The 22,825-nt window shown below is 42.5% G+C and overlaps 1 protein-coding gene across 3 annotated transcripts in view; it reads right to left on the bottom strand.

Moving 5' to 3' along the window:
- The window catches only part of LOC137618210 (integrator complex subunit 15), a 79,534-nt gene that overhangs the window by 35,734 nt on the left and 20,975 nt on the right, over positions 1–22,825 (bottom strand). For all 3 annotated transcript variants that reach the window (XM_068348325.1, XM_068348326.1, XM_068348327.1), the window contains exons 3-6: positions 14,537–14,643; positions 2,258–2,482; positions 817–997; positions 477–648 (exon numbers count right to left, since the gene is read on the bottom strand). In XM_068348325.1, coding sequence (XP_068204426.1) covers positions 477–648; positions 817–997; positions 2,258–2,482; positions 14,537–14,643 — 685 coding nt within the window. The remainder of the gene's footprint in view (positions 1–476; positions 649–816; positions 998–2,257; positions 2,483–14,536; positions 14,644–22,825) is intronic.

Below are 22,825 nucleotides of genomic sequence, written 5' to 3'. Positions count from 1 at the left end.
TGCTCTAACAGCCTTAATTTTTGTCATATAGAGGTCAGGTTGGTCTCATTCTCTTGGAAAATGCCTGATTTTTTTCAAAAAAAAATTATCAAAAATATGAAAAAAAATTTTTTATACATTTTTTTGCAAGGACGTACCGGTACGTCCATGGGGGTAAAGGGGTGGGTTTTGTGAAACGTAACAGTATGTCCTTTGGGGATAAAAGGGTTAAGATCATACTTCTTTTATTGGTTTATTTGGTAGCTCCCTTGCTTTTTGTTTGAAGTGTCTATAGGGTCTAATCCAAGGGTGAGGTAAAAACTAATTTCAATTTCACTGCATATGAAGCATAATTTTGCAATTACCCATGAAACCCAGCATATAAACTTTAAAATCTAATACTCAAAAAATATAACTACGCCATAAATTATGTATTTGAAATTATAGGTCATATGAGAGTATAGTACAGTATACACAATACTTGGTTCAAGACATACTTCATAAGAGGAGCAATTGGTGGTACAGCAGTCATTGGCAAAGATACACCAGGTAGAGGATGAGTCAATGGTGCAAGTGCTAGATGTGAAGGAGCTCCTAGATTCCCTTGTAACCACCACACCACTGTACTGACAAGAGCATCAGGTGGTTGTTCACATACTTCTCCACTGCCTACAAAATTAATAGAGCTAATTAATACATAGGAGTACTTTAAAAGAGTTGATTATTTACTACAGTACAGTACTTGAATAAAGAACATAGCCACACCACAATAAAGGACAACTTAACTGGTACTACTTTCCTTACAGAAAATTGAGCTTGACACTACATAAAACATACCAACTTTTGCATAAAGCTGTGAAAGTGTAGTAATTAAATTTGCTGTAAAAAGTGGTGCCATTGTTGGTAGTGCTCTCAATGCACCAGCAAAATGTTGGGGTGCTGTTGGAGTAAGCTGGAAGTAATCTTGAACTAAACCTCGACACACCTCTCCACTCCATGTGCTGAGACAACAAACTTGCTGAAAATAAGGATTCTAATAACTTCTAAGACAGAAAATCAACATTCCAAACAGTCATAATAAGGAAAATTACATTTAGTAAATGAAATTTAGTTTCATAGGATTGGCGAAAAAAATTATGAAAAGTGTTCATTCGTAAAAATTAAGCCTTTACTGATATCCATGAAAACTTGAAACTTAAAACCCCATAAATAACAAATTGAGATATTTTGATTTTCAAAGCTAGAGCAGAAATCAAATACCATTGCAAATTGGGATATACTGTAACCTTCATTCTCCACATAAAATTATGATTTAGTTTCATGATAACCTATTACTGTACTCATATATGCCTTAATTCTCTCTCTCTCTCTCTCTCAATGTCCCCAGAAACTGCAAAATATTGTATTACAGACAAGAGAAAATCAGAAGTTAGAAGTTAATCAGCATATGCACTGCCTGGAGTCTCAAGTACTAACCAACATCCACTTTACAATTGGTGTGTGCACCTCTGTTAACAGGTATGTATAGGTCAACAGATTATTTCCTCCATTACAGGATCACAATTGCAGTATTCATTGCTAGTCATTCCACTTTATTCTAAAAGCATTTTCATAACATTTCACCATTCAAAAGTCCCAGTGTCAGTACGGTAGTTGCTAGCACAAGTAATAACATATTTATTTCCTTGAAAACAATAATACTGTCTGTTAGCACTAGTTTCAGTACAGCATTTTTAGATGACTATTTGAATTTTGAGGTACACAACAAATGAGGATTTACAAATAAACCATTGCTACATTTTATCTATTGGTGTGCTTCTTCTGTCAGAAGTGTGTGTTCACAAAAACAACACATAACTACCCAAAGTAAGAAAAGTAATCCAACAGTACGTCCAAACGGGTTGTTGCTGAAAATAGAAAGTGACTAGTATGACAAGTTAGTGGGTGGGGTTTTCCCCCCTACCTGTCATTAACCACCTTACTAATGATTCAACAACTGTTCAAGCTTGTACTGAAGTCATCTCCTATCTTAAAGGATGAAAGATTTGTTTACACAGAGGAACAAATCATCACTATTCATAATTTGAAATTACTGTACAGTATACAAAATTATGTCATATGGACCTCACTTCTGTGAATGTATTTCAGTGAACATCTAAAAAAAAAAAATAACCTACTACTTAAGGTGAGGGAGAAAAGGAATTTTTGAAGTTGGAAGAATAATATTCATAAATTAAAGAAAAAACACCATACAATGCTTAACATAACACTTGCTTACCTGCATCCACACAGCTGTTGCTTCTAGAACTGAAACATTATGTGTGGCAATTGCCAAGGACACAAGTGCTGATAAAATCCGTAGCTTGTGTTGTGTGCGCGGATCGTGTGTACTTGGATGGAATAAAGTAATGAAGAGAGAATTTCGAGATGCAGCATCAACTATTTTTCCAAGGTACTGGGCCAGCTCCCTCACTACTACCAGTTCTTCTATTGGGCCTACAGCCTTGTATGAAAAAAAAGTGAACGGTTACATTCTATAAATACTGTACAATACAGAAAACTAGACCATTAACCAACAAGAGCCACTTCAATTTTATCCTTTCAATAACAAACATATTCTAAAGTTTTTTACAGCAATTTTTACTCAGTGATGGGGTTAAAGTTCCCAATAATAAATCATAATAATTTTACAGTGTAAACAGTAAAATGACAATGGTTGGAAAACTCTTTTACATCTAAAATTCATTAAATATCTATATGTATCTCTTGCATGCAAGAGCCTATTTTTTCAATTTTGACAATTTAACAAATTTCTGAAAAATAGATCAGTCTGACACCTGCCATTATTAACTAGGCAGGAGTTGACTGCCCATAAAGGAGATCAATACTTCTACTCACCTGCCCTCCCTACTTCACTCATAACAATAAAGCAAATGAAGTCTATAACAAAGTGGGAATATGGTAAAGGGTACTGTTGTCACTCAATGGTGTGCTTCTCTGAACCATGAAAATTGTTTCAAAATTTTTTGGACACATTCACATTAAATAAAATTCAACTAATGAATTGTCTTAGAATGTTGAATAACTAAAGACAAAGTCACCTGAACTACCAAGTTTTCCTAAAGGAAGGTAATTTGTAAGATCAGTTTGTAAGATCATGTTGTTTATTACTCTGAGGAAAGTTATAATGTACGGTATCAGTGTTTCATTAACAGGTCTGCCTAACTAGCCCTATACAGACTAAACATTTGAAGAAAGGATTTTGAAAGACCTACTAAAATTCATATGCTAGAAAAACATATTAGAATAATAATAAGACCATGCACTACTAGGTGGAGAACTATAAATAGCTAATGAGATCACATACAAAACTGTAGTACATAAGTAAAATTTCTGAAGCAAAAATTCATTTGACATTAACAAATAAAAAAAATCTATTATTTCAATACTGTACCTGACCAGCATTCATTGTGCTATACATCATTTTTCAAGTGCTGCATGATTGACAACTAAAATCTAGAGAGGCTCAGTATTAGGATTTATAAACCTATCCTTACTATATTTGCTGTACCTTGAGAAAAACTACAATACTTTATGACTTCTTGACCTAACTATCTTAAATCGCTCATTCTTGTTTTGTCCCCACTAGATGTAGTGGGAGGATGGAATCCAATAAAGGTTTAGTAAATATTGGAATATATTTTATATCAAAACCCTGTTTATTTTTGTCTTACCCATAATATATTGCGATGATTCCCATATTTTCAATAATGTGGATAATGGCAAACCATAGAGGGTTGTCAAGAAATATCTCAAATATTTAAAGTACTGGTTATTTGTATTTTTCCTAATTATATAAACCTGAGTCCTTTAATAGCAATATGATTCTGCAAAGCTGGAACTTGGCTGTTAAAATTCATAGAGAGATGAAGGAAGTTACTGGTAGGAGGCAAGCAAAGCCCTGGCCCAGGCCAGGACACTGAATAGCCAGTTTGACCTTCACCTAGGACTTGTAGAGTGGTTGTGGCATGAAGTGTAACTTGAAAAACTCAGGTCTTGCATAATTAGGAAAAAATACGAATTACTTTAAATTTGTTACTTGTTCCTAAAAGAATACAAACCCTCGTTCTTCAAGAGGAGACTTGTACTATAGAAGGAGGAAGTTCCTATAACCAAGCTGCTTGGATTAAAATCCCAGGATGTCAAAACACTTGGATCTGTAGAGGTGCAGATGTGATGACTTCTGTCCACCTCCTAACAACCTGAGAAAAGTGTCTCAGGTGATAGTTTAAGTTTCTGTCAACAAGACAGACGGTCACGGAGAACCTGTATCCAAGCACGATATGTCTGGAATGTATAGTTAATTAATAAAAATAAGTTGCATACACCGCATCCATCCTCCCATTGCAAGAAGGAGGAGGGAGATACAGTACTTACATATGTGCTCAGAGAAGTTGTTCAGTAAAGAAGCCTATCTCCATCAACGTCAGATCCAGCAAATAACGGCTTGACTGGTGCACCCCAAGGGGAAAGAAAAAAAGAAAAAGGGTAGTTATTCTTACCTCTCATCCAAGATTTACGTTGTGACCTCTATCTTAGACGAGACCTTCTTGCCCTGTGAAGGAGTTAGGTTCACTACCCATCCTGCAGAGCAGCTACCATGGGTCTGAAAGAAGACGTGTCTAAGAACTTGCAGGTACAATTCCATAGACAGAGGGCCATGAAAGATGTCTAGCGTTTCCAGATTTTGGCCTTCAAAACTGGCAAAACTGACAGGTTCTTCCTAAAGGCTAACATTCACCCAATCCCACTGACTACATGAGCATGTGCTTGCACAGACAGGTTCCTCTGGGTCCTCAGCAGACGATAGATACACTCGCTTCATAGTTTCCGAAACCAGAAGGATATGGTGTTCTTGGGATCTTCTTTAACCTGTCTGTGATAAGGAAAATATTTTGGTGCTGCGGTCTGAAGGGCCGAGTACATGTCAGGTAGTGCCGTAGTACCTCACAGGACAAAAAACCAAATCATCCGGATCACTGGTCACATTTTCAAGGGAGGAGATGGAGAAAGACTTGAACACTTGGTCATGAACAGAAGGGTTTTGCATCTTTGCAATAACCTCTGGAAGGTGAAAGAGATCTTTCTCCATCCATCAGTAGGATTGATGACATACAATGTGTCATATAGTTTGCTTACCTTCTTTGTCAAAGCCAAAGCAGAGAGGAAGACAGTCTTGAGTGTCAGATCCTTAGCTAATGCCTGCATCAAAGGTTCGTACATGGCCCCCTTCAGGGAAATGAGAACTCACGTGACATTCACCGCAGATGACTTTAGTTCCCTAGGAGGACAAGATTATTCAAAACTCCTCATGATCATAGACGGTTCCCATGAAGTAAGGTCTAAAGACCTGGCTTAAAGCTAAGCAATCCTTTCACTGATGAGACTGAAAAAACTTCTCTCAACATGAATAGTCAAGGAAATTCACTATTAGTTGCAGAGATGCTCCGATTGGAGGAATACTTCTTCTATTCCTTCTAATGTCACCAATCGTAGAGGATGTCCCACTTTGCTTAGTAGAAATTTGCAGAGGACCTAAGGAGATATCCAAACATATCCTGTGTAGTGCCTCAGCTCAGAGGAGATGCTAGATAGTCTACACTAATGAAGTGAAAAAGATGTTATTAAGGTGGGGTTAATGAAGCAGGTTGAGCCACTGTGGTAATTTTCTTGTCACCTCAATTAGGGGCTTCAGTATGTCTGGGTAACATTCAATGTATGACCATTTGGAAGACAAAAGGATTAATCTGGATTTGGGGTTATCAACAGTCTGTTGATTACTCTGTGGATTTGGCAGAATGATGAAAATGGGTAGACATATACATTGTCCCACAAATGCTGATTGGTCGAGCACTGGTGAGCAAAAGACCAGGAGCTTCTTGTTAAGCTGATTGGCGAACGTGCCGATAGACAGGGAACCAAACAAAGGTAAAAGTATCTTTGCCACAAGAGGATGTAGGGAACATTTTGCTACTACAAAATGTCCCTGGAATGAATCTTCCTGACATTTCCATTATATTGTTGAATGTCCCCGTGTGTGACTGCTTCACTAACTAGCAGAGGTGCTGTGAAACAGTTCCTCCTTGCCTGTTGATGTAAGCCACTGCAGACACTGTTGAAATACTTGCAGAACCAAGAGTACTGCCCACATTTCTAACAGGTTGATTTGCAATTGCTTCTCATTTTTGGACAAGCAACTCGAGGCAGTCTGGTTCCTTCGATACGCACCCCATCTTCCTTTCAATATAGGGGGGAGCGACGAGAACTCCAGGACTACAAAGCAAAGCAGGAACAAGGCGAAGCGGGAGAGCATTGAACTTGCTGGAGGTGAGTAACATCAGCTGGCGAGCCATGCTCCGAGGGGCTTGAGAAAGGCAAAGGAGAAGATGGCCATCTTCTCAAAGTCCCACGTGGCGGACACCACTCCGGGAAGACCTGACCCACAGATGGGAAAGGTGACTCCCAAGAGGAACAGGAACATGTCTCAGACTATGCCCTCCCTCCACAGAATAAGCGAACAAGGGGGAGTGCAGTCGTTGGTGGCTGGAACTGCGGCGGGCGAAGTTGAAGAAGCCGGGGCCGGAAAAACTACGCCTGACACGGCAGAAGGGAACTCTTCCGGTACGAAACTTTCAAAGCCCTTCGAGGGAAGATGAACGTCCAGCTCTGAGGAGGCCAGTCTGTGCTTCCTCTCTGTTCCCAACTACAGAAACCCGAACAAGCCTTCCATAGACGAAGAACCAGCGATACCAAGGGAAGGCCAAATCTGTAAAAGATCATCAGAAAAGGGTGGCGCTGGTTCATTAGTGGAAGCGGCAATGTCCTTCGAACCTAAGGGTTGTTCCGGGGCTAAAAGGTCAACACTCCTAAATGATTGATCCCCTGGGGAGACCAAGTGAGAAAGAGCTTTGGGAACAGATCGAGGGGTAGAAGAAGGTCGAGGTTTCTTCGACTTCAAGGATGACCCTGAAGGAGAAGAATCCCTCTTCAACTTCTTGTGCTGCCTGCTAAACCTCTCCAACTAGGAGGATGACAACTCCCTACACTCCTCACGTGTCGTCCTGGTTACATGGTCGTCCTCGGCAGACCGGGCACAGTGAATGGGACGGTCTCGACCACAGATATGAAGGTACTGCATTTGCACCCTTCAGGTTCAGTACCAGTCTGAATGATGACCAGAAGAAGAAAGACTCACAACCTCAATAGAGAAAGAGAAAAAAAGACATGTTTATACTGATCTGTCAGTATGGGCAGTGGAGAGAGGAACGTCCACTCTCAACTGAGGCAAAAGCAAAAGTGGAAAGACAACACAGGTGTGTGTGTTTGAGCCGGATAGCTAGTACTACCCACTACTACCCCACTAACTAGCAGTGGGGTAGTTATACCTCGCTAAAAGTCTTATGGCTAGTCTTCCAGCTTCACCGAAAGTATATTCCCTAATAAAGAGTAAAAGGGTTTGTACTTAGTGACGGAACAAATAAAGATTAAAATAAAACAGACAGAATAAAGAGCAAAAGGGTTTGTATTTAGTGACAGAACAAATAAAGATTAAAATAAAACAGGCAGTTGACAGCAACAGAGGTACAGAACATCTGTATTCTTCGGCAGCTAAAAATAAAGCAGCAAGCTCAGTGGCCTGTTTCGTGAGAGGGTCTTCCCCCCCCCCACTAGACAGTCACTACCATCACCTCATTAAAATTTTAACAGCCACCTTTCAGCTATGCTAAAAGCATACTCCTATCAAAGAACGAGGGTTTGTATTTGTGTGGATACACATTAAGCCAGTTACTTCAAAACCTTCACAGTTTTATCATCACTGAAGATTCAATACAGAATGCAGTAACTTTTAATCAAGATTGACAAGGCTGCTAATATGTTATTTTTATAATAAAATAAATTTTTGAATATACTTACCCGGTGATTATATAAGCTGCAACTCTGTTGCTCGACAGAAAACTCTACGTTAAAAATCCGCCAGCGATCGCTATGCAGGTAGGGGGTGTACTTCAACAGCGCCATCTGTCGTGCAGGTACTCAGTACTCAATGTAAACAAAGAACTCAATTTTCTCCTCGGTCCACTGCGTCTCTATTGGGGAGGAAGGGAGGGTCCTTTAATATATAATCACCGGTAAGTATATTCAAAAATTTATTTTATTATAAAAATAACATTTTTCAATATTTAACTTAGCCGGTGATTATATAAGCTGATTCACACCCAGGGGGGTGGGTAGAGACCAGCAATAAATGTTTACATTATTATGAGCTAAGGATTTTTTATTTCATTTTAGCAGTTATCAAAATAACAAACTCAAAATAAATAAGTACCTGGTAAGGAAGTCGACTTGAACAATTACTCTGCCTTTTTAAGTACGTCTTCCTTACGGAGCCTCGCGATCCTCTTAGGATGCTGAGCGACCCCTAGGAGCTGAAGTATCAAGGGTTGCAACCCATACAACAGGACCTCATCAAAACCTCTAATCTAGGCGCTTCTCAAGAAATGACTTTGACCACCCGCCAAATCAAGTAGGATGCGAAAGGCTTCTTAGCCTTCCGGACAACCCAAAAACAATAATAAAACATTTCAAGAGAAAGATTAAAAAGGTTATGGAATTAGGGAATTGTAGTGGTTGAGCCCTCACCCACTACTGCACTCGTTGCTACGAATGGTCCCAGAGTGTAGCAGTTCTCGTAAAGAGACTGGACATTCTTAAGATAAAAAGACGCGAACACTGACTTGCTTTTCCAATAGGTTGCGTCGATTATACTTTGCAGAGATCTATTTTGTTTAAAGGCCACGGAAGTTGCGACAGCTCTAACTTCGTGTGTCCTTACCTTCAGCAAAGCTTGGTCTTCCTCATTCAGATGGGAATGAGCTTCTCGTATTAACAGTCTGATAAAATAGGATAAAGCATTCTTTGACATAGGCAAAGATGGTTTCTTAACTGAACACCATAAAGCTTCAGACGGGCCTCGTAAAGGTTTAGTTCGTTTTAAATAGAACTTAAGAGCTCTTACAGGGCATAAGACTCTTTCTAGTTCATTTCCAACCATACGATAAGTTTGGAATATCGAACGATATTGGCCAAGGCCGAGAAGGCAGCTCGTTTTTGGCTAGAAAAACCAAGTTGTAGAACATGTAGCCGTTTCGGATGAGAATCCGATGTTCTTGCTGAAGGCATGAATCTCACTGACTCTTTTAGCTGTGGCTAAGCATACCAGGAAAAGAGTCTTTAAGGTGAGATCTTTCAGGGAGGCTGATTGTAGCGGTTCGAACCTGTCTGACATAAGGAATCTTAGTACCACGTCTAAATTCCAACCAGGTGTAACCAAACGACGCTCCTTCGTGGTCTCAAAAGACTTAAGGAGGTCCTGTAGATCTTTATTGTTGGAAAGATCTAAGCCTCTGTGACGGAAGACTGACGCCAACATGCTTCTGTAACCCTTGATAGTGGGAGCTGAAAGAGATCGTTCTTTCCTCAGATATAAGAGGAAGTCAGCTATTTGAGTTACAGAGGTACTGGTCGAGGATACGGATACTGACTTGCACCAGTTTCGGAAGATTTCCCACTTCGATTGGTAGACTCTAAGGGTGGATGTTCTCCTTGCTCTAGCAATCGCTCTGGCTGCCTCCTTCGAAAAGCCTCTAGCTCTCGAGAGTCTTTCGATAGTCTGAAGGCAGTCAGACGAAGAGCGTGGAGGCCTTGGTGTACCTTCTTTACGTGTGGCTGACGTAGAAGGTCCACCCTTAGGGGAAGTGTTCTGGGAACGTCTACTAGCCATCGAAGTACCTCGGTGAACCATTCTCTCGCGGGCCAGAGGGAAGCAACTAGCGTCAACCTTGTCCCTTCGTGAGAGGCGAACTTCTGCAGTACCTTGTTGACAATCTTGAACGGAGGGAATGCATATAGATCTAGATGTGACCAATCTAGGAGAAAGGCATCTATATGAACAGCTGCTGGGTCCGGGATTGGTGAGCAAAATATTGGGAGCCTCTTGGTCATCGAGGTTGCGAAGAGATATATGGTTGGCTGGCCCCAGGTGGCCCAAAGTCTCTTGCATACATCCTTGTGGAGGGTCCATTCTGTTGGAATTATTTGTCCCTTCCGACTGAGACAATCTGCCATGACATTCAAGTTGCCTTGGATGAACCTCGTTACTAGTGATATGTCTAGACCTTTTGACCAGGTGAGGAGGTCCCTTGCGATCTCGTACAACGTCAGAGAGTAGGTCCCTCCTTGCTTGGAGATGTACGCCAAAGCCGTGGTGTTGTCCGAGTTCACCTCCACCACTTTGCCTTGAAGGAGAGACCTGAAGCTTTTCCAGGCCAGACGTACTGCCAGTAGCTCCTTGCAGTTGAAATGCATTGTTCTTTGACTCGAGTTCCATAATCCCGAGCATTCCCGACCGTCTAATGTCGCACCCCAGCCTACGTCCGATGCGTCCGAGAAGAGAACGTGGTTGGGAGTCTGAACAGTCAGGGGAAGACCCTCTCTTAGGTTGATATAGTCCTTTCACCAAGTCAGACAAGACTTTATCTTTTCGGAAACCGGGATCGAGACCGCTTCTAGCGTCTTGTCCTTTTTCCAGTGAAAAGCTAGATGGTATAGAAGAGGACGGAGGTGTAGTCTTCCTAGTGACACAAATTGATCCACGGATGACAGCGTCCCTACCAGACTCATCCACAGCCTGACTGAGCAGCGTTCCTTCTTCAGCATCTTCTGGATGGATAGCAGGGCTGGGGGCTGATCGTCTTGTTCAGCAACGTCCTCATCAGAGGGTTCCTCATCCGAAACTGATGAGGAAACGGCAACGGAGTGGGCAACGTCTGACTCGCTGAATCCGGTCGCACTGGTGGATGCGTGACGGAGCCGGACGCAATATCATGGAACTGCTGCACAGTCTGTGAACTGTCAACAAATATGGGTGCGCGAGGAAGTACAGCGTCAACCCGAAACTGTCTAGACCGTCTGGGTTGTGCAGTCAACACCCTACCGGGTTGCTGAGGTTGACGCACTGCGTCACAACAAGTCACCTCTGCTGGTTGTTGAACGTCCTGAACGTCAACAACCACCTCCGAGCGTCGCTAAACGTCAACGTGCGGCTGGCAACCCACACTGGGTCGCATCGGTGGAGGAACCACCTCAACTGGCAGACGCGAGTAGGTTACCTCAGCGTCAACAGGGCGCACAACCGACCGGTTGGAAGGTTGTTGGCCAGAAGGTTCTTCTCCGCATTTAAGTCCTCTATCAAGGACGCAAGCTTGGACTGCATGTCTTGCAGCAAAGCCCATTTAGGGTCTACGGGAGCAGGTGTGGCAACAGACGGGGTTAGCGACTGAGGCGGAACCGTTTACCATCCCTGAAAGCCTTGTTATGCGTGACATAATAGTACAGCAAAACTTCAAAGGCTCGACAACAGCTGAGAGTTGACCTGTAAACAACTTGGAGCGTCTCCTGGCTAGGCGCCAGGGAGAGTCTACCAGAATTGAGAAGTCTATCTGGGCAGAGGCATGAACTCCCAAGCCGAGAACTTCTCTCGTGTCATATCAGACTCTCGCTCTATAAACTAGTTTAAAAGAAGGGAAAGCAAAGGCTGTATCCCCCAAACTCCTCCTGGTGAAAAAACCAGTCGCCTAGCCAACGTAACGCTCTCTAGGAGAGCGAGAAAGCACTAGCTTAAAAACAACGGCTTCGAAGTAGCTAGGCCTAGTGTAAGTTCTGACGTTTAGGCGAACGAGGAGCAGTAGTTACAAGATCCGGACGAAGATCCTTAAAAAAAATCATCATGATTTAATTAAAGTCCATAGGAGGCTAAGCAGCTTAAGGCTCCTCTCCATCTGACAGAGTCCTCAAGGGAATATCAGTAGGAGGGAGAACAGCAACTTCCTCATCTACAGGAACCTTGTCCGATAAAAGCTGAGTCTCTCACTGGTGCATTAGTAGCGGACCAGAACGCAACGTCATGTAACTGCTTGACAGTCTGTGAACTGTCAACAACTGAACTGTCAACCACAACAGGTGCGTGAGGACGTACAGCGTCCACTCGAGACTGCTTTGACTGCCTAGACTGAGCAGTCAAAACAACTCTAGAATGCGGAGGTTGACGCACCGCGTCAAAACAAAACAACTTACTGTTGTTGTACCTCGCGAACGTCAACGGAAGGTTCCGTGCGTCGCTGAACGTCAACATGCGGCTGGCAGGGTACACTGGAACGCATGGGTGGCGGGACTCTCTCAGCTGGAGTGCGGCAGAAGGTCGCCTCAGCGTCCACAGGACGCACAACCGTGGTTGGTTGTAGGGTAGAGGTTGGTGCAGCGTCAACCTTCTCCGCACGAAAGTCCTGCATCAATGACGTTAACTGAGACTGCATGGTCTGCAGCAAAGACCACTTAGGGTCTACAGGAGCAGGTGCGGCAACAGACGGTGTGACTGCCTGATGCGGTACCGCTTTGCCTCTCTTAGGAGGTGAGCAGTCGTCGGAAGACTGCAGCGAGTCCGAACTGACCCAGTGGCTACAACTGGGCCGTTGGACTTGCGCGGAAGGGACCGACTTGCGCTTAAGAGGCCGCGAGACCTTGGTCCATGGTTTCTTACGAGAAACCTCTTCCGCAGACGAGGAATAAATGGGCTCTCTCGTCTTTGTGTGGGTGGGGCGATCTTGGGTAGATACGCCCGAAACCACGGAGGGAACGTCTGTTCGCTGATTAAAGCCTCTCGAACCCTTTGGTCGTACGACATTGCTTCTCCCCTGGGCTTGGGAGCTTGCAAGAGGTCCCGGACTGGGAGGACGACAGGCACGAACAGACGAACCCTCGGACGCAACACTGTAACACTTTGCGCCTCGGACGCAACACTGTAACACTTTGCGTATATCACTTTATCACTTCGATTTTCTGTTTTGCACTTACTGTATTTCTACCTGAAACACGCAATTCTACCCTTCATTAAAAGGTAGTAATTGCGAAATTAGTCGTATAATGCAAGCTCATAATACCAGCAAAAAACAGAAAACATATTTAAAAAGAAAAATCAGTGGCTGGGAAAGAGACTAAACACTAGTTCATATAACTACGTTTTCAATCTCTCACCGCACATAGCCTGGGGACGAGAATAAAAACCTAAAAACGTTTTATCCTTCCTCCCCGTACAGAGACTAGGGACGAGAGTAACACGAGAACAACGTTACCCGCTTGAACGGAACGTTTACTCTCCTCTCTCTCCCTCCGTCTCTATCTCTCTCTCTCTTTCTCTCTTGATTTCGCACCTAAGAGAAGAGCCCAATTATATATCGTCAAAAAAAACATGTTATTTGACTAAAGGAAAAAACTGAAAGGTTTTTCAAATAAAAAGTTCCTTTAAATTAGAATTTAAAACATTTAAGCTAAGAAAGAATGAACAAAACGTCAGAATCGATTTACTCTTACTGCAAAGTGAAACCGTGATACACTCTCTCTCTATCGTAACGATAGAGCGCATGTTGAACGTCCTGAACGTCAACAACTGCGTAGCATAAAAAACTAAACGTTAGTTAATCTTTGAAAACAGTACAAAGACTATCAAAGAAAATCTTTCATAAAATATTACATTTAAAAAGTTTTAAATCCTTAGCTCTTTAAAAGCTAATTACGATATAAAGGGCTCAACGTTGATTAACTTCGGTTTCCAAGTTAGGACCGCCTACTCTCAGGAAAGGTCTATATAAACAAAACATTAAAATTATTTTTATATGTTTATAATAAATGGAAAGTTAATCGAAGAGGCCTAATAAAGGCGGAGAGATATAAAATATATAGAGGAAAATCTATAACGTGATATAATTACTAAAAGCCTAAACATACTTCCGTCTAAGGGAAGGGTCGGCCATTTAAAAGTGAAAGAAAGTCCATACTATCTTTGTCACCATAATTAAATCTATCCAAAACGAGTTCAAGTTTTGAGATGAAGATAAAACACCTGCATAGCGAAAGCTCAAAACTAGAATAGTGTACTTCACCAATAGTTGTGAAAACAAATCCAGTTAGCACAGCGAATTAGTAGGTCTTGCCGGTAGCCCGACAGAGAGAAAATTGAGTTCTTTGTTTACATTGAGTACTGAGTACCTGCACGACAGATGGCGCTGTTGAAGTACACCCCCTACCTGCATAGCGATCGCTGGCGGATTTTTAACGTAGAGTTTTCTGTTGAGCAACAGAGTTGCAGCTTATATAATCACCGGCTAAGTTAAATATTGAAAAAATACTATTTTCCAACAAGGATCATAAAGACTTCAGAAAACCTGAAAAATTTATAAAGGGATTTTTTAAATACACGACACCTACAAGGTGTTCGCGCGAGGGTTGTAACCTCTGCATTCCATGCTTTTATCTTTCTCTAGTATATTTGGAAGATTTATATTAGGAAAGGTACAAAGGACCTTTCACCGGCCGTTACAGGCCACCCCAGAAATACCTAATGTAACCTGTCACTTGTCTTCTCAGACTATGTAAAAAGCCTTACCCTTATCTTGGAGGATGAAGAATCTCGACAGAAAAATATGAAGTGATCCATGATTTGCAGTTGGATGTCTTGTTGATGGGAGACATTGGGCATGTGGAGAATATCCTCTGAAATATTTTTATATGAAGAAAATTATGTTCCTTGTTTCATATAGTTACATGGTAAACATTAATGAAAAAGGAAACTTAGATTACAAAATTATTATTTGAAAAAAATTTAGCCAATCTAATCTATTGAATAACTGGATATTCAATAAAAAAATAATCCAGCTGCATGATATATAAATTACAATAAATTTAAATATCTCATCAGAATTTATTGTGGTAAACTAGTGAGGCAAACTTTAGTAATTTCTCGGAATAATTCATAATCACCTTGTTGGTTCAATCATTCATATCTAAATAAATAAAAAATAAGATCAAGATTGTAGATTTCTCTTCTATACGCCAATGTAAAGGAGGTAATTTCAAGTAAATTCTCCATTTATTATCTTGTATCTAAAGATCTTCTTTTGTTTATACACACAATGTGTTCAAAGGGAATTAACTATTCAAGAATAAGGTGAGACAATCCCTAGTTTGGTAGATCGCTTTAAGAGAAAGTTTCAAAATTAAATGGAAACTGAATGCACTTGAGCTAATAATTTGGAAAATTTGTCGATAAAATTACAGAAACATGTTATTTTCATTAGTAAAATAAATTTTTGAATATACTTACCCGGTGATCATATAGCTGTCAGCTCTGCTGCCCGACAGAAAAACCTAAGGACAAAATACGCCAGCGATCGCTATACAGGTGGGGGTGTACATCAACAGCGCCATCTGTCGAGCAGGTACTCAAGTACTCCATGTCAACACAGAACCAATTTTCTCCTCTGCCCACTGGGTCTCTATTGGGGAGGAAGGGAGGGTCCTTTAATTTATGATCACCGGGTAAGTATATTCAAAAATTTATTTTACTAATGAAAATAACATTTTTCAATATTAAACTTAGCCGGTGATCATATAGCTGATTCACACCCAGGGGGGTGGGTAGAGACCAGCATTATGTGTTACATTAAGAGCTAAGTATTTTGTATTCCATTTTAGCAGTTATTCAAAATAACAAACATAAAATCAATAAGTACCTGGTAAGGAAGTCGACTTGAACAATTACTCTGCCTTTTTAAGTACGTCTTCCTTACGGAGCCTCGCGATCCTCATAGGATGCTGAGCGACTCCTAGGAGCTGAAGTATGAAGGGTTGCAACCCATACTAAAGGACCTCATCAAAACCTCTAATCTAGGCGCTTCTCAAGAAATGACTTTGACCACCCGCCAAATCAAGTAGGATGCGAAAGGCTTCTTATCCTTCCGGACAACCCAAAAACAAAAATAAAACATTTCAAGAGAAAGATTAAAAAGGTTATGGAATTAGGGAATTGTAGTGGTTGAGCCCTCACCCACTACTGCACTCGTTGCTACGAATGGTCCCAGAGTGTAGCAGTTCTCGTAAAGAGACTGGACATTCTTAAGATAAAAAGACGCGAACACTGATTTGCTTTTCCAATAGGTTGCGTCGATTATACTTTGCAGAGATCTATTTTGTTTAAAGGCCACTGAAGTTGCGACAGCTCTAACTTCGTGTGTCCTTACCTTCAGCAAAGCTTGGTCTTCCTCATTCAGATGGGAATGAGCCTCTCGTAATAACAGTCTGATAAAATAGGATAAAGCATTCTTTGACATAGGCAAAGATGGATTCTTAACTGAACACCATAAAGCTTCAGACGGGCCTCGTAAAGGTTTTTAAAAAGAACTCAAGAGCTCTTACAGGACATAAGACTCTTTCTAGTTCATTTCCAACCATGCGATAAGTTTGGAAAATCGAACGATATTGGTCAAGGCCGAGAAGGCAGCTCGTGTTTGGCTAGAAAACCAAGTTGTAGAACATGTAGCCGTTTCGGATGAGAATCCGATGTTCTTGCTGAAGGCATGAATCTCACTGACTCTTTTAGCTGTGGCTAAGCATATCAGGAAAAGAGTCTTTAAGGTGAGATCTTTCAGGGAGGCTGATTGTTGCGGTTCGAACCTGTCTGACATAAGGAATCTTAGTACCACGTCTAAATTCCAACCAGGTGTAACCAAACGACGCTCCTTCGTGGTCTCAAAAGACTTAAGGAGGTCCTGTAGATCTTTATTGTTGGAAAGATCTAAGCCTCTGTGACGGAAGACTGATGCCAACATGCTTCTGTAACCCTTGATAGTGGGAGCTGAAAGAGATCGTTCTTTCCTCCGATATAAGAGAAAGTCAGCTATTTGAGTTACAGAGGTACTGGTCGAGGATACGGATACTGACTTGCACCAGTTTCGGAAGATTTCCCACTTCGATTGGTAGACTCTAAGGGTGGATGTCCTCCTTGCTCTAGCAATCGCTCTGGCTGCCTCCTTCGAAAAGTCTCTAGCTCTCGAGAGTCTTTCGATAGTCTGAAGGCAGTCAGACGAAGAGCGTGGAGGCCTTGGTGTACCTTCTTTACGCGTGGCTGACGTAGAAGGTCCACCCTTAGGGGAAGAGTTCTGGGAACGTCTACTAGCCATCGAAGTACCTCGGTGAGCCATTCTCTCGCGGGCCAGAGGGAAGCAACTAGCGTCAACCTTGTCCCTTTGTGAGAGGCGAACTTCTGCAGTACCTTGTTGACAATCTTGAACGGAGGGAATGCATATAGATCTAGATGTGACAAATCTAGTAGAAAGGCATCTATATGAACTGCTGCTGGGTCCGGGATTGGTGAGCAAAATATTGGGAGCCTCTTGGTCATCGAGGTTGCGAAGAGATATATGGTTGGCTGGCCCCAGGTGGCCCAAAGTCTCTTGCATACATCCTTGTGGAGGGTCCATTCTGTTGGAATTATTTGTCCCTTCCGACTGAGACAATCTGCCATGACATTCAAGTTGCCTTGGATGAACCTCGTTACTATTGAAATGTCTAGACCTTTTGACCAGGTGAGGAGGTCCCTTGCGATCTCGTACAATGTCAGAGAGTAGGTCCCTCCTTGCTTGGAGATGTACGCCAAAGCCGTGGTGTTGTCCGAGTTCACCTCCACCACTTTGCCTTGAAGGAGAGACCTGAAGCTTTTCCAGGTCAGAAGTACTGCCAGTAGCTCCTTGCAGTTGAAATGCATTGTCCTTTGACTCGAGTTCCATAATCCCGAGCATTCCCTACCGTCTAATGTCGCACCCCAGCCTACGTCCGATGCGTGCGAGAAGAGAACGTGGTTGGTAGTCTGAACAGTCAGGGGAAGACCCTCTCTAAGGTTAATATAGTCCTTTCACCAAGTCAGACAAGACTTTAACTTTCCGGAAACCGGGATCGAGACCGCTTCTAGCGTCTTGTCCTTTTTCCAGTGAAAAGCTAGATGGTATAGAAGAGGACGGAGGTGTAGACTTCCTAGAGACACAAATTGATCCACGGATGACAGTGTCCCTACCAGACTCATCCACAGCCTGACTGGGCAGCGTTCCTTCTTCAGCATCTTCTGGATGGATAGCAGGGCTGGGGGCTGATCGTCTTGTTCAGCAACGTCCTCATCAGAGGGTTCCTCATCCGAAACTGATGAGGAAACGGCAACGGAGTGGGCAACGTCTGACTCGCTGAATCCGGTCGCACTGGTGGATGCGTGACGGAGCCGGACGCAATATCATGGCACTGCTGCACAGTCTGTGAACTGTCAACAACCATGGGTGCGCGAGGAAGTACAGCGTCAACCCGAAACTGTCTAGACTGCTGGGTTGTGCAGTCAACACCCTACCGGGTTGCTGAGGTTGACGCACTGCGTCACAACAAGTCACCTCTGCTGGTTGTTGAACGTCTTCCTAGTGACACACTGAACGTCAACAACCACCTCCGAGCGTCGCTTAACGTCAACGTGCGACTGGCAACCCACACTGGGTCGCATCGGTGGAGGAACCACCTCAACTGGCAGACGCGAGTAGGATACCTCAGCGCAACAGGGCGCACAACCAACCGGTTGGAAGGTTGTTGGCCAGAAGGTTCTTCTCCGCATTTAAGTCCTCTATCAAGGGCACAAGCTTGGACTGCATGTCTTGCAGCAAAGCCCATTAAGGGTCTACGGGAGCAGGTGTGGCAACAGACGGGGTTAGCGACTGAGGCGGAACCATTTACCATCCCTGGAAGCCTTGTTATGTGTGACATAATAGTACAGCAAAACTTCAAAGGCTCGACAAAAGCTGAGAAGTTGACCTGTAAACAACTTGGAGCGTCTCCTGGCTAGGCGCCAGGCCGAGTCTACCAGAATTGAGAAGTCTATTTGGGCAGAGGCATGAACTTCCAAGCCGAGAACTTTTCTCGTGTCCTATCAGACTCTCGCTCTATAAGCCAGTTGAAAAGAAGGGAAATCAAAGGCTGTATCCCTAAAACTCCTCCTGGTGCAAAAACCAGTCGCCTAGCCAATGTAACGCTCTCTAGGAGAGCGAGAGAGCACTAGCTTAACAACAACGGCTTCGAAGTAGCTAGGCCTAGTGTAAGTTCTGACGTTTAGGCGAACGAGGAGCAGCAGTTACAAGATCCGGACGAAGATCCTTAAAAAAATCATCATGATTTAATTAAAGTCCATAGGAGGCTAAGCAGCTTAAGGCTCCTCTCCAAATGACAGAGTCCTCAAAGGAATATCAGTAGGAGGGAGAACAGCACTTTCTCATCTACAGGAACCTTGTCCGATAAAAGCTAGGTTATCTCAGTGAGTCTCTCACTGGTGCATTAGTAGCAGACCAGAAGGCAACGTCATGTAACTGCTTGACAGTCTGTGAACTGTCAACAACTGAACTGTCAACCACAACAGGTGCGTGAGGACATACAGCACTGGTGCATTAGTAGCAGACCAGAAGCCAACGTCATGTAACTGCTTGATAGACTGTGAACTGTCAACAACTGAACTGTCAACCACAACAGGAGCGTGAGGACATACAGTGTTCACTCGAGACTGCTTTGACTGTCTATACTGAGCAGTCAAAACAACTCTAGAATGCGGAGGTTGACGCACAGCGTCAAAACAAAGCAACTTAACTCCACCCTCCTGTTGTTGTGGTAACTCGTGAACGTCAACGGAGGGTAGCGTGCGTCTGTGAACGTCAACGTGCGGCTGGCAGGGTACACTGCGCATGGGTGGTGGAACTCTCACAGGCGGAGTGCGGGAGCAGGTAGCGTCAGCGTCTACTGTACGCACAACCTTGGTTGGTTGTAGGCTAACGGGTGCAGCGTCAACCTTCTCCGCACGATACTCCTGCATAAAAGATGCTAACTGTGTCTGCATAGACTGTAGCAAAGACCACTTAGGGTCTACAGTAGCAGGTGCGGCAACAGACGGTGTTACTGCCTGTTGTGGTACCGCTTTGCCTCTCTTAGGAGGTGAGCAGTCGTCGGAAGACTGCAGCGAGTCCGAACTGACCCAGTGGCTACAACTGGGCCGTTGGACTTGCGCAGAAGGGACCGACTTGCACTTAATAAGCTGCGAGACCTTGGTCCATGGTTTCTTACGAGAAACCTCTTCCGCAGACGAGAAGTAAATGGGCTCTCTCGTCTTTGTGTGGGTGGGGCGATCTTGGGTAGATACGCCCGAAACCACGGAGGGAAACGTCTGTTCGTTGATCAAGGCCTGACGAACCCATAAGTCGTTCGACATTACTTCTCCCCTGGGCTTGGGAGCTTGCAAGAGGTCCGGACTAGGTGAACGACAGGCACGAACAGACGAACCCTCGGACGCAACACTGTAACACTTTGCGCATATCACTTTATCACTTCGATTTTCTGTTTTGCACTTATTTCACTGAAATCGAAACTTTTACTGATTTCTACCTGAAACACGCAATTCTACCCTTCATTAAAAGGTAGTAATTGCGAAAACAGTCGTATAATGCAGCTCATTAATACTAGCAAAAACAGAAAACATATAAAGATAAAGAATTCAGTGGCTGGGAAAGAGACTAAACACTAGTTCAATTAAACTACGTTTACAATCTCTCACCGCACATAGCCTGGGGACAAGAATAAAACCCTAGAAACGTTTTACCTTCTTCCCCTTACAGCGACTAGGGAGGAGAGTGACACGAAAACAACGTTACCCGCTTGAACGGAACGTTTTTTTTCTCTCTCTCCCTCCGTCTCTATCTCTCTCTCTCTTTCTCTCTTGATTTCGCACCTGAGAGAAGAGCCCAATTATATATCGTCAAAAAAACATGTTATATGGCTAAAGGAAAAAAACTGAAAGGTTTTCCAAATAAAAAGTTCCTTTAATTTAGAATTTAAACTATTCAAGTTAAGAAAGAATGAACGAAACGTCAGAATCGATTTACTCTTACTGCAAAGTGAAACCGTGATACACTCTCTCTGTATCGTAACGATAGAGCGCATGTTGAACGTCCTGAACGTCAACAACTGCGTAGTCTAAAAAAACTAAACGTTAGTTCATCTTTGAAAACAGTACGAAGACTATCAAAGAAATTCTTTCATAAAACATTAAATTTAAAAAGTTTTAAATTCTTTAAAGGCTAAATACGATATAACGGGCTCAACGTTGATTAACTTCGGTTCCAAGTTAAGACCGCCTACTATCAGGAAAGGTCGCAAATAAACAAAACATAAAAATTTCTTTTTATATGTTTATAATAAATGGAAAGTTAATCGAAGAGGCCTAATAAAGGCGGAGAGATATAAAATATATAGATCTATAACGTGTTAAGCAAAATTACTAAAAACCTAAACACACTTCCGTCTAAGGGAAGGGTCGGCCATTTAAAAGTGAAAGAGAGTCCATACTCTCTTAGTCACCATAATTAAATCTATCCAAAACGAGTTCAAGTTTTGAGATGAAGATAAAACCCCTGCATAGCGAAAGCTCAAAACTAGAATAGTGTACTTCACCAAATAGTTGTGAAAACAAATCCAGTTAGTAACAGCGTATTTAGTAGGTCTTGCCAGTGGCACGACAGAGAGAAAATTGGTTCTGTGTTGACATGGAGTACTTGAGTACCTGCTCGACAGATGGCGCTGTTGATGTACACCCCCACCTGTATAGCGATCGCTGGCGTATTTTGTCCTTAGGTTTTTCTGTCGGGCAGCAGAGCTGACAGCTATATGATCACCGGCTAAGTTTAATATTGAAAATGTGAAGATACTGTAAGTCATCTTAGAGAACATCTAAAGATGAACTGGAAGAATAAGAGGTATCTGAAGTTACCTCAAGTAACTTATTTGGATACACTACCAATTAGATGGTTCCTTAAAAATTAGGTACCATATCAGAGAAGAGCTCCTCCGTATTCATTCCCTTTCATTTCCCAGACAGGTTAATTATCATTAAAATTAACAAGACTTTTCTGTGACAGATAATTGTAGGAATTATACAATAAATAAAATAATGAAGAAAGAAGTTAAAAAGCCAAAATCTACTGGAATTTTTGTTGAACAGCATAAGTCGTACTTGGGATGAGCGGGAACTCTCGTGAGTGGTGGAAGCATGCCATGACGTCATAAGGTGGGCATGGCCTATTTTGCCCGGTGACCTTGTCAAAAATGTTATTTTTATTAGTAAAATAAATTTTTGAATATACTTACCCGATAATCATGTAGCTGTCAACTCAGTTGCCCGACAGAATTCTATGGAGGGATACGCCAGCTATCACAATACTAGAAGGGGGTGTACTTACCAGCGCCACCTGTGGCCAGGTACTATAGTACTTCTTGTTGACACCTCCTCAATTTTTCCTCGGTCCACTGGTTCTCTATGGGGAGGAAGGGAGGGTCAATTAAATCATGATTATCGGGTAAGTATATTCAAAAATTTATTTTACTAATAAAAATAACATTTTTCAATATCAAACTTACCCGATAATCATGTAGCTGATTCACACCCAGGGGGGTGGGTGAAAAACCAGTGTACAAGATTAAAGGATAGCTAAGTATCCCATATTTCATATAACAGTTATCTCAAATAACAATGAAATAATAAGTACCTGGTAAGGAAGTCGAATTGAACCGTTACTCTGCCTCTTTTTTAAGTTCGTCTTCCTTACTGAGCGCAGCGTTCCTCTTGGAGGCTGAATCAACTCAAAGGTGCTAAAGTATATAGGGCTGCAACCCCTACTAAAGGACCTCTACACAACCTCTAACCCAGGCGCTTCTCAAGAATGAATTGACCACCCGCCAAATCAAAAGGATGCGGAAGGCTTCTTAGCCTACCGTAACAACCATAAAAACAACAATAAAAGCATTCAAGAGAAAGGTTAAAAAAGGTTATGGG

The sequence above is a fragment of the Palaemon carinicauda genome, chromosome 24 (assembly GCF_036898095.1).
Source record: "Palaemon carinicauda isolate YSFRI2023 chromosome 24, ASM3689809v2, whole genome shotgun sequence".
Classification (NCBI taxonomy): domain Eukaryota; kingdom Metazoa; phylum Arthropoda; class Malacostraca; order Decapoda; family Palaemonidae; genus Palaemon; species Palaemon carinicauda.
The sequence above is the reverse complement of the archived record's forward strand: the minus strand, read 5'-3'. Positions and strand labels throughout refer to the sequence as shown.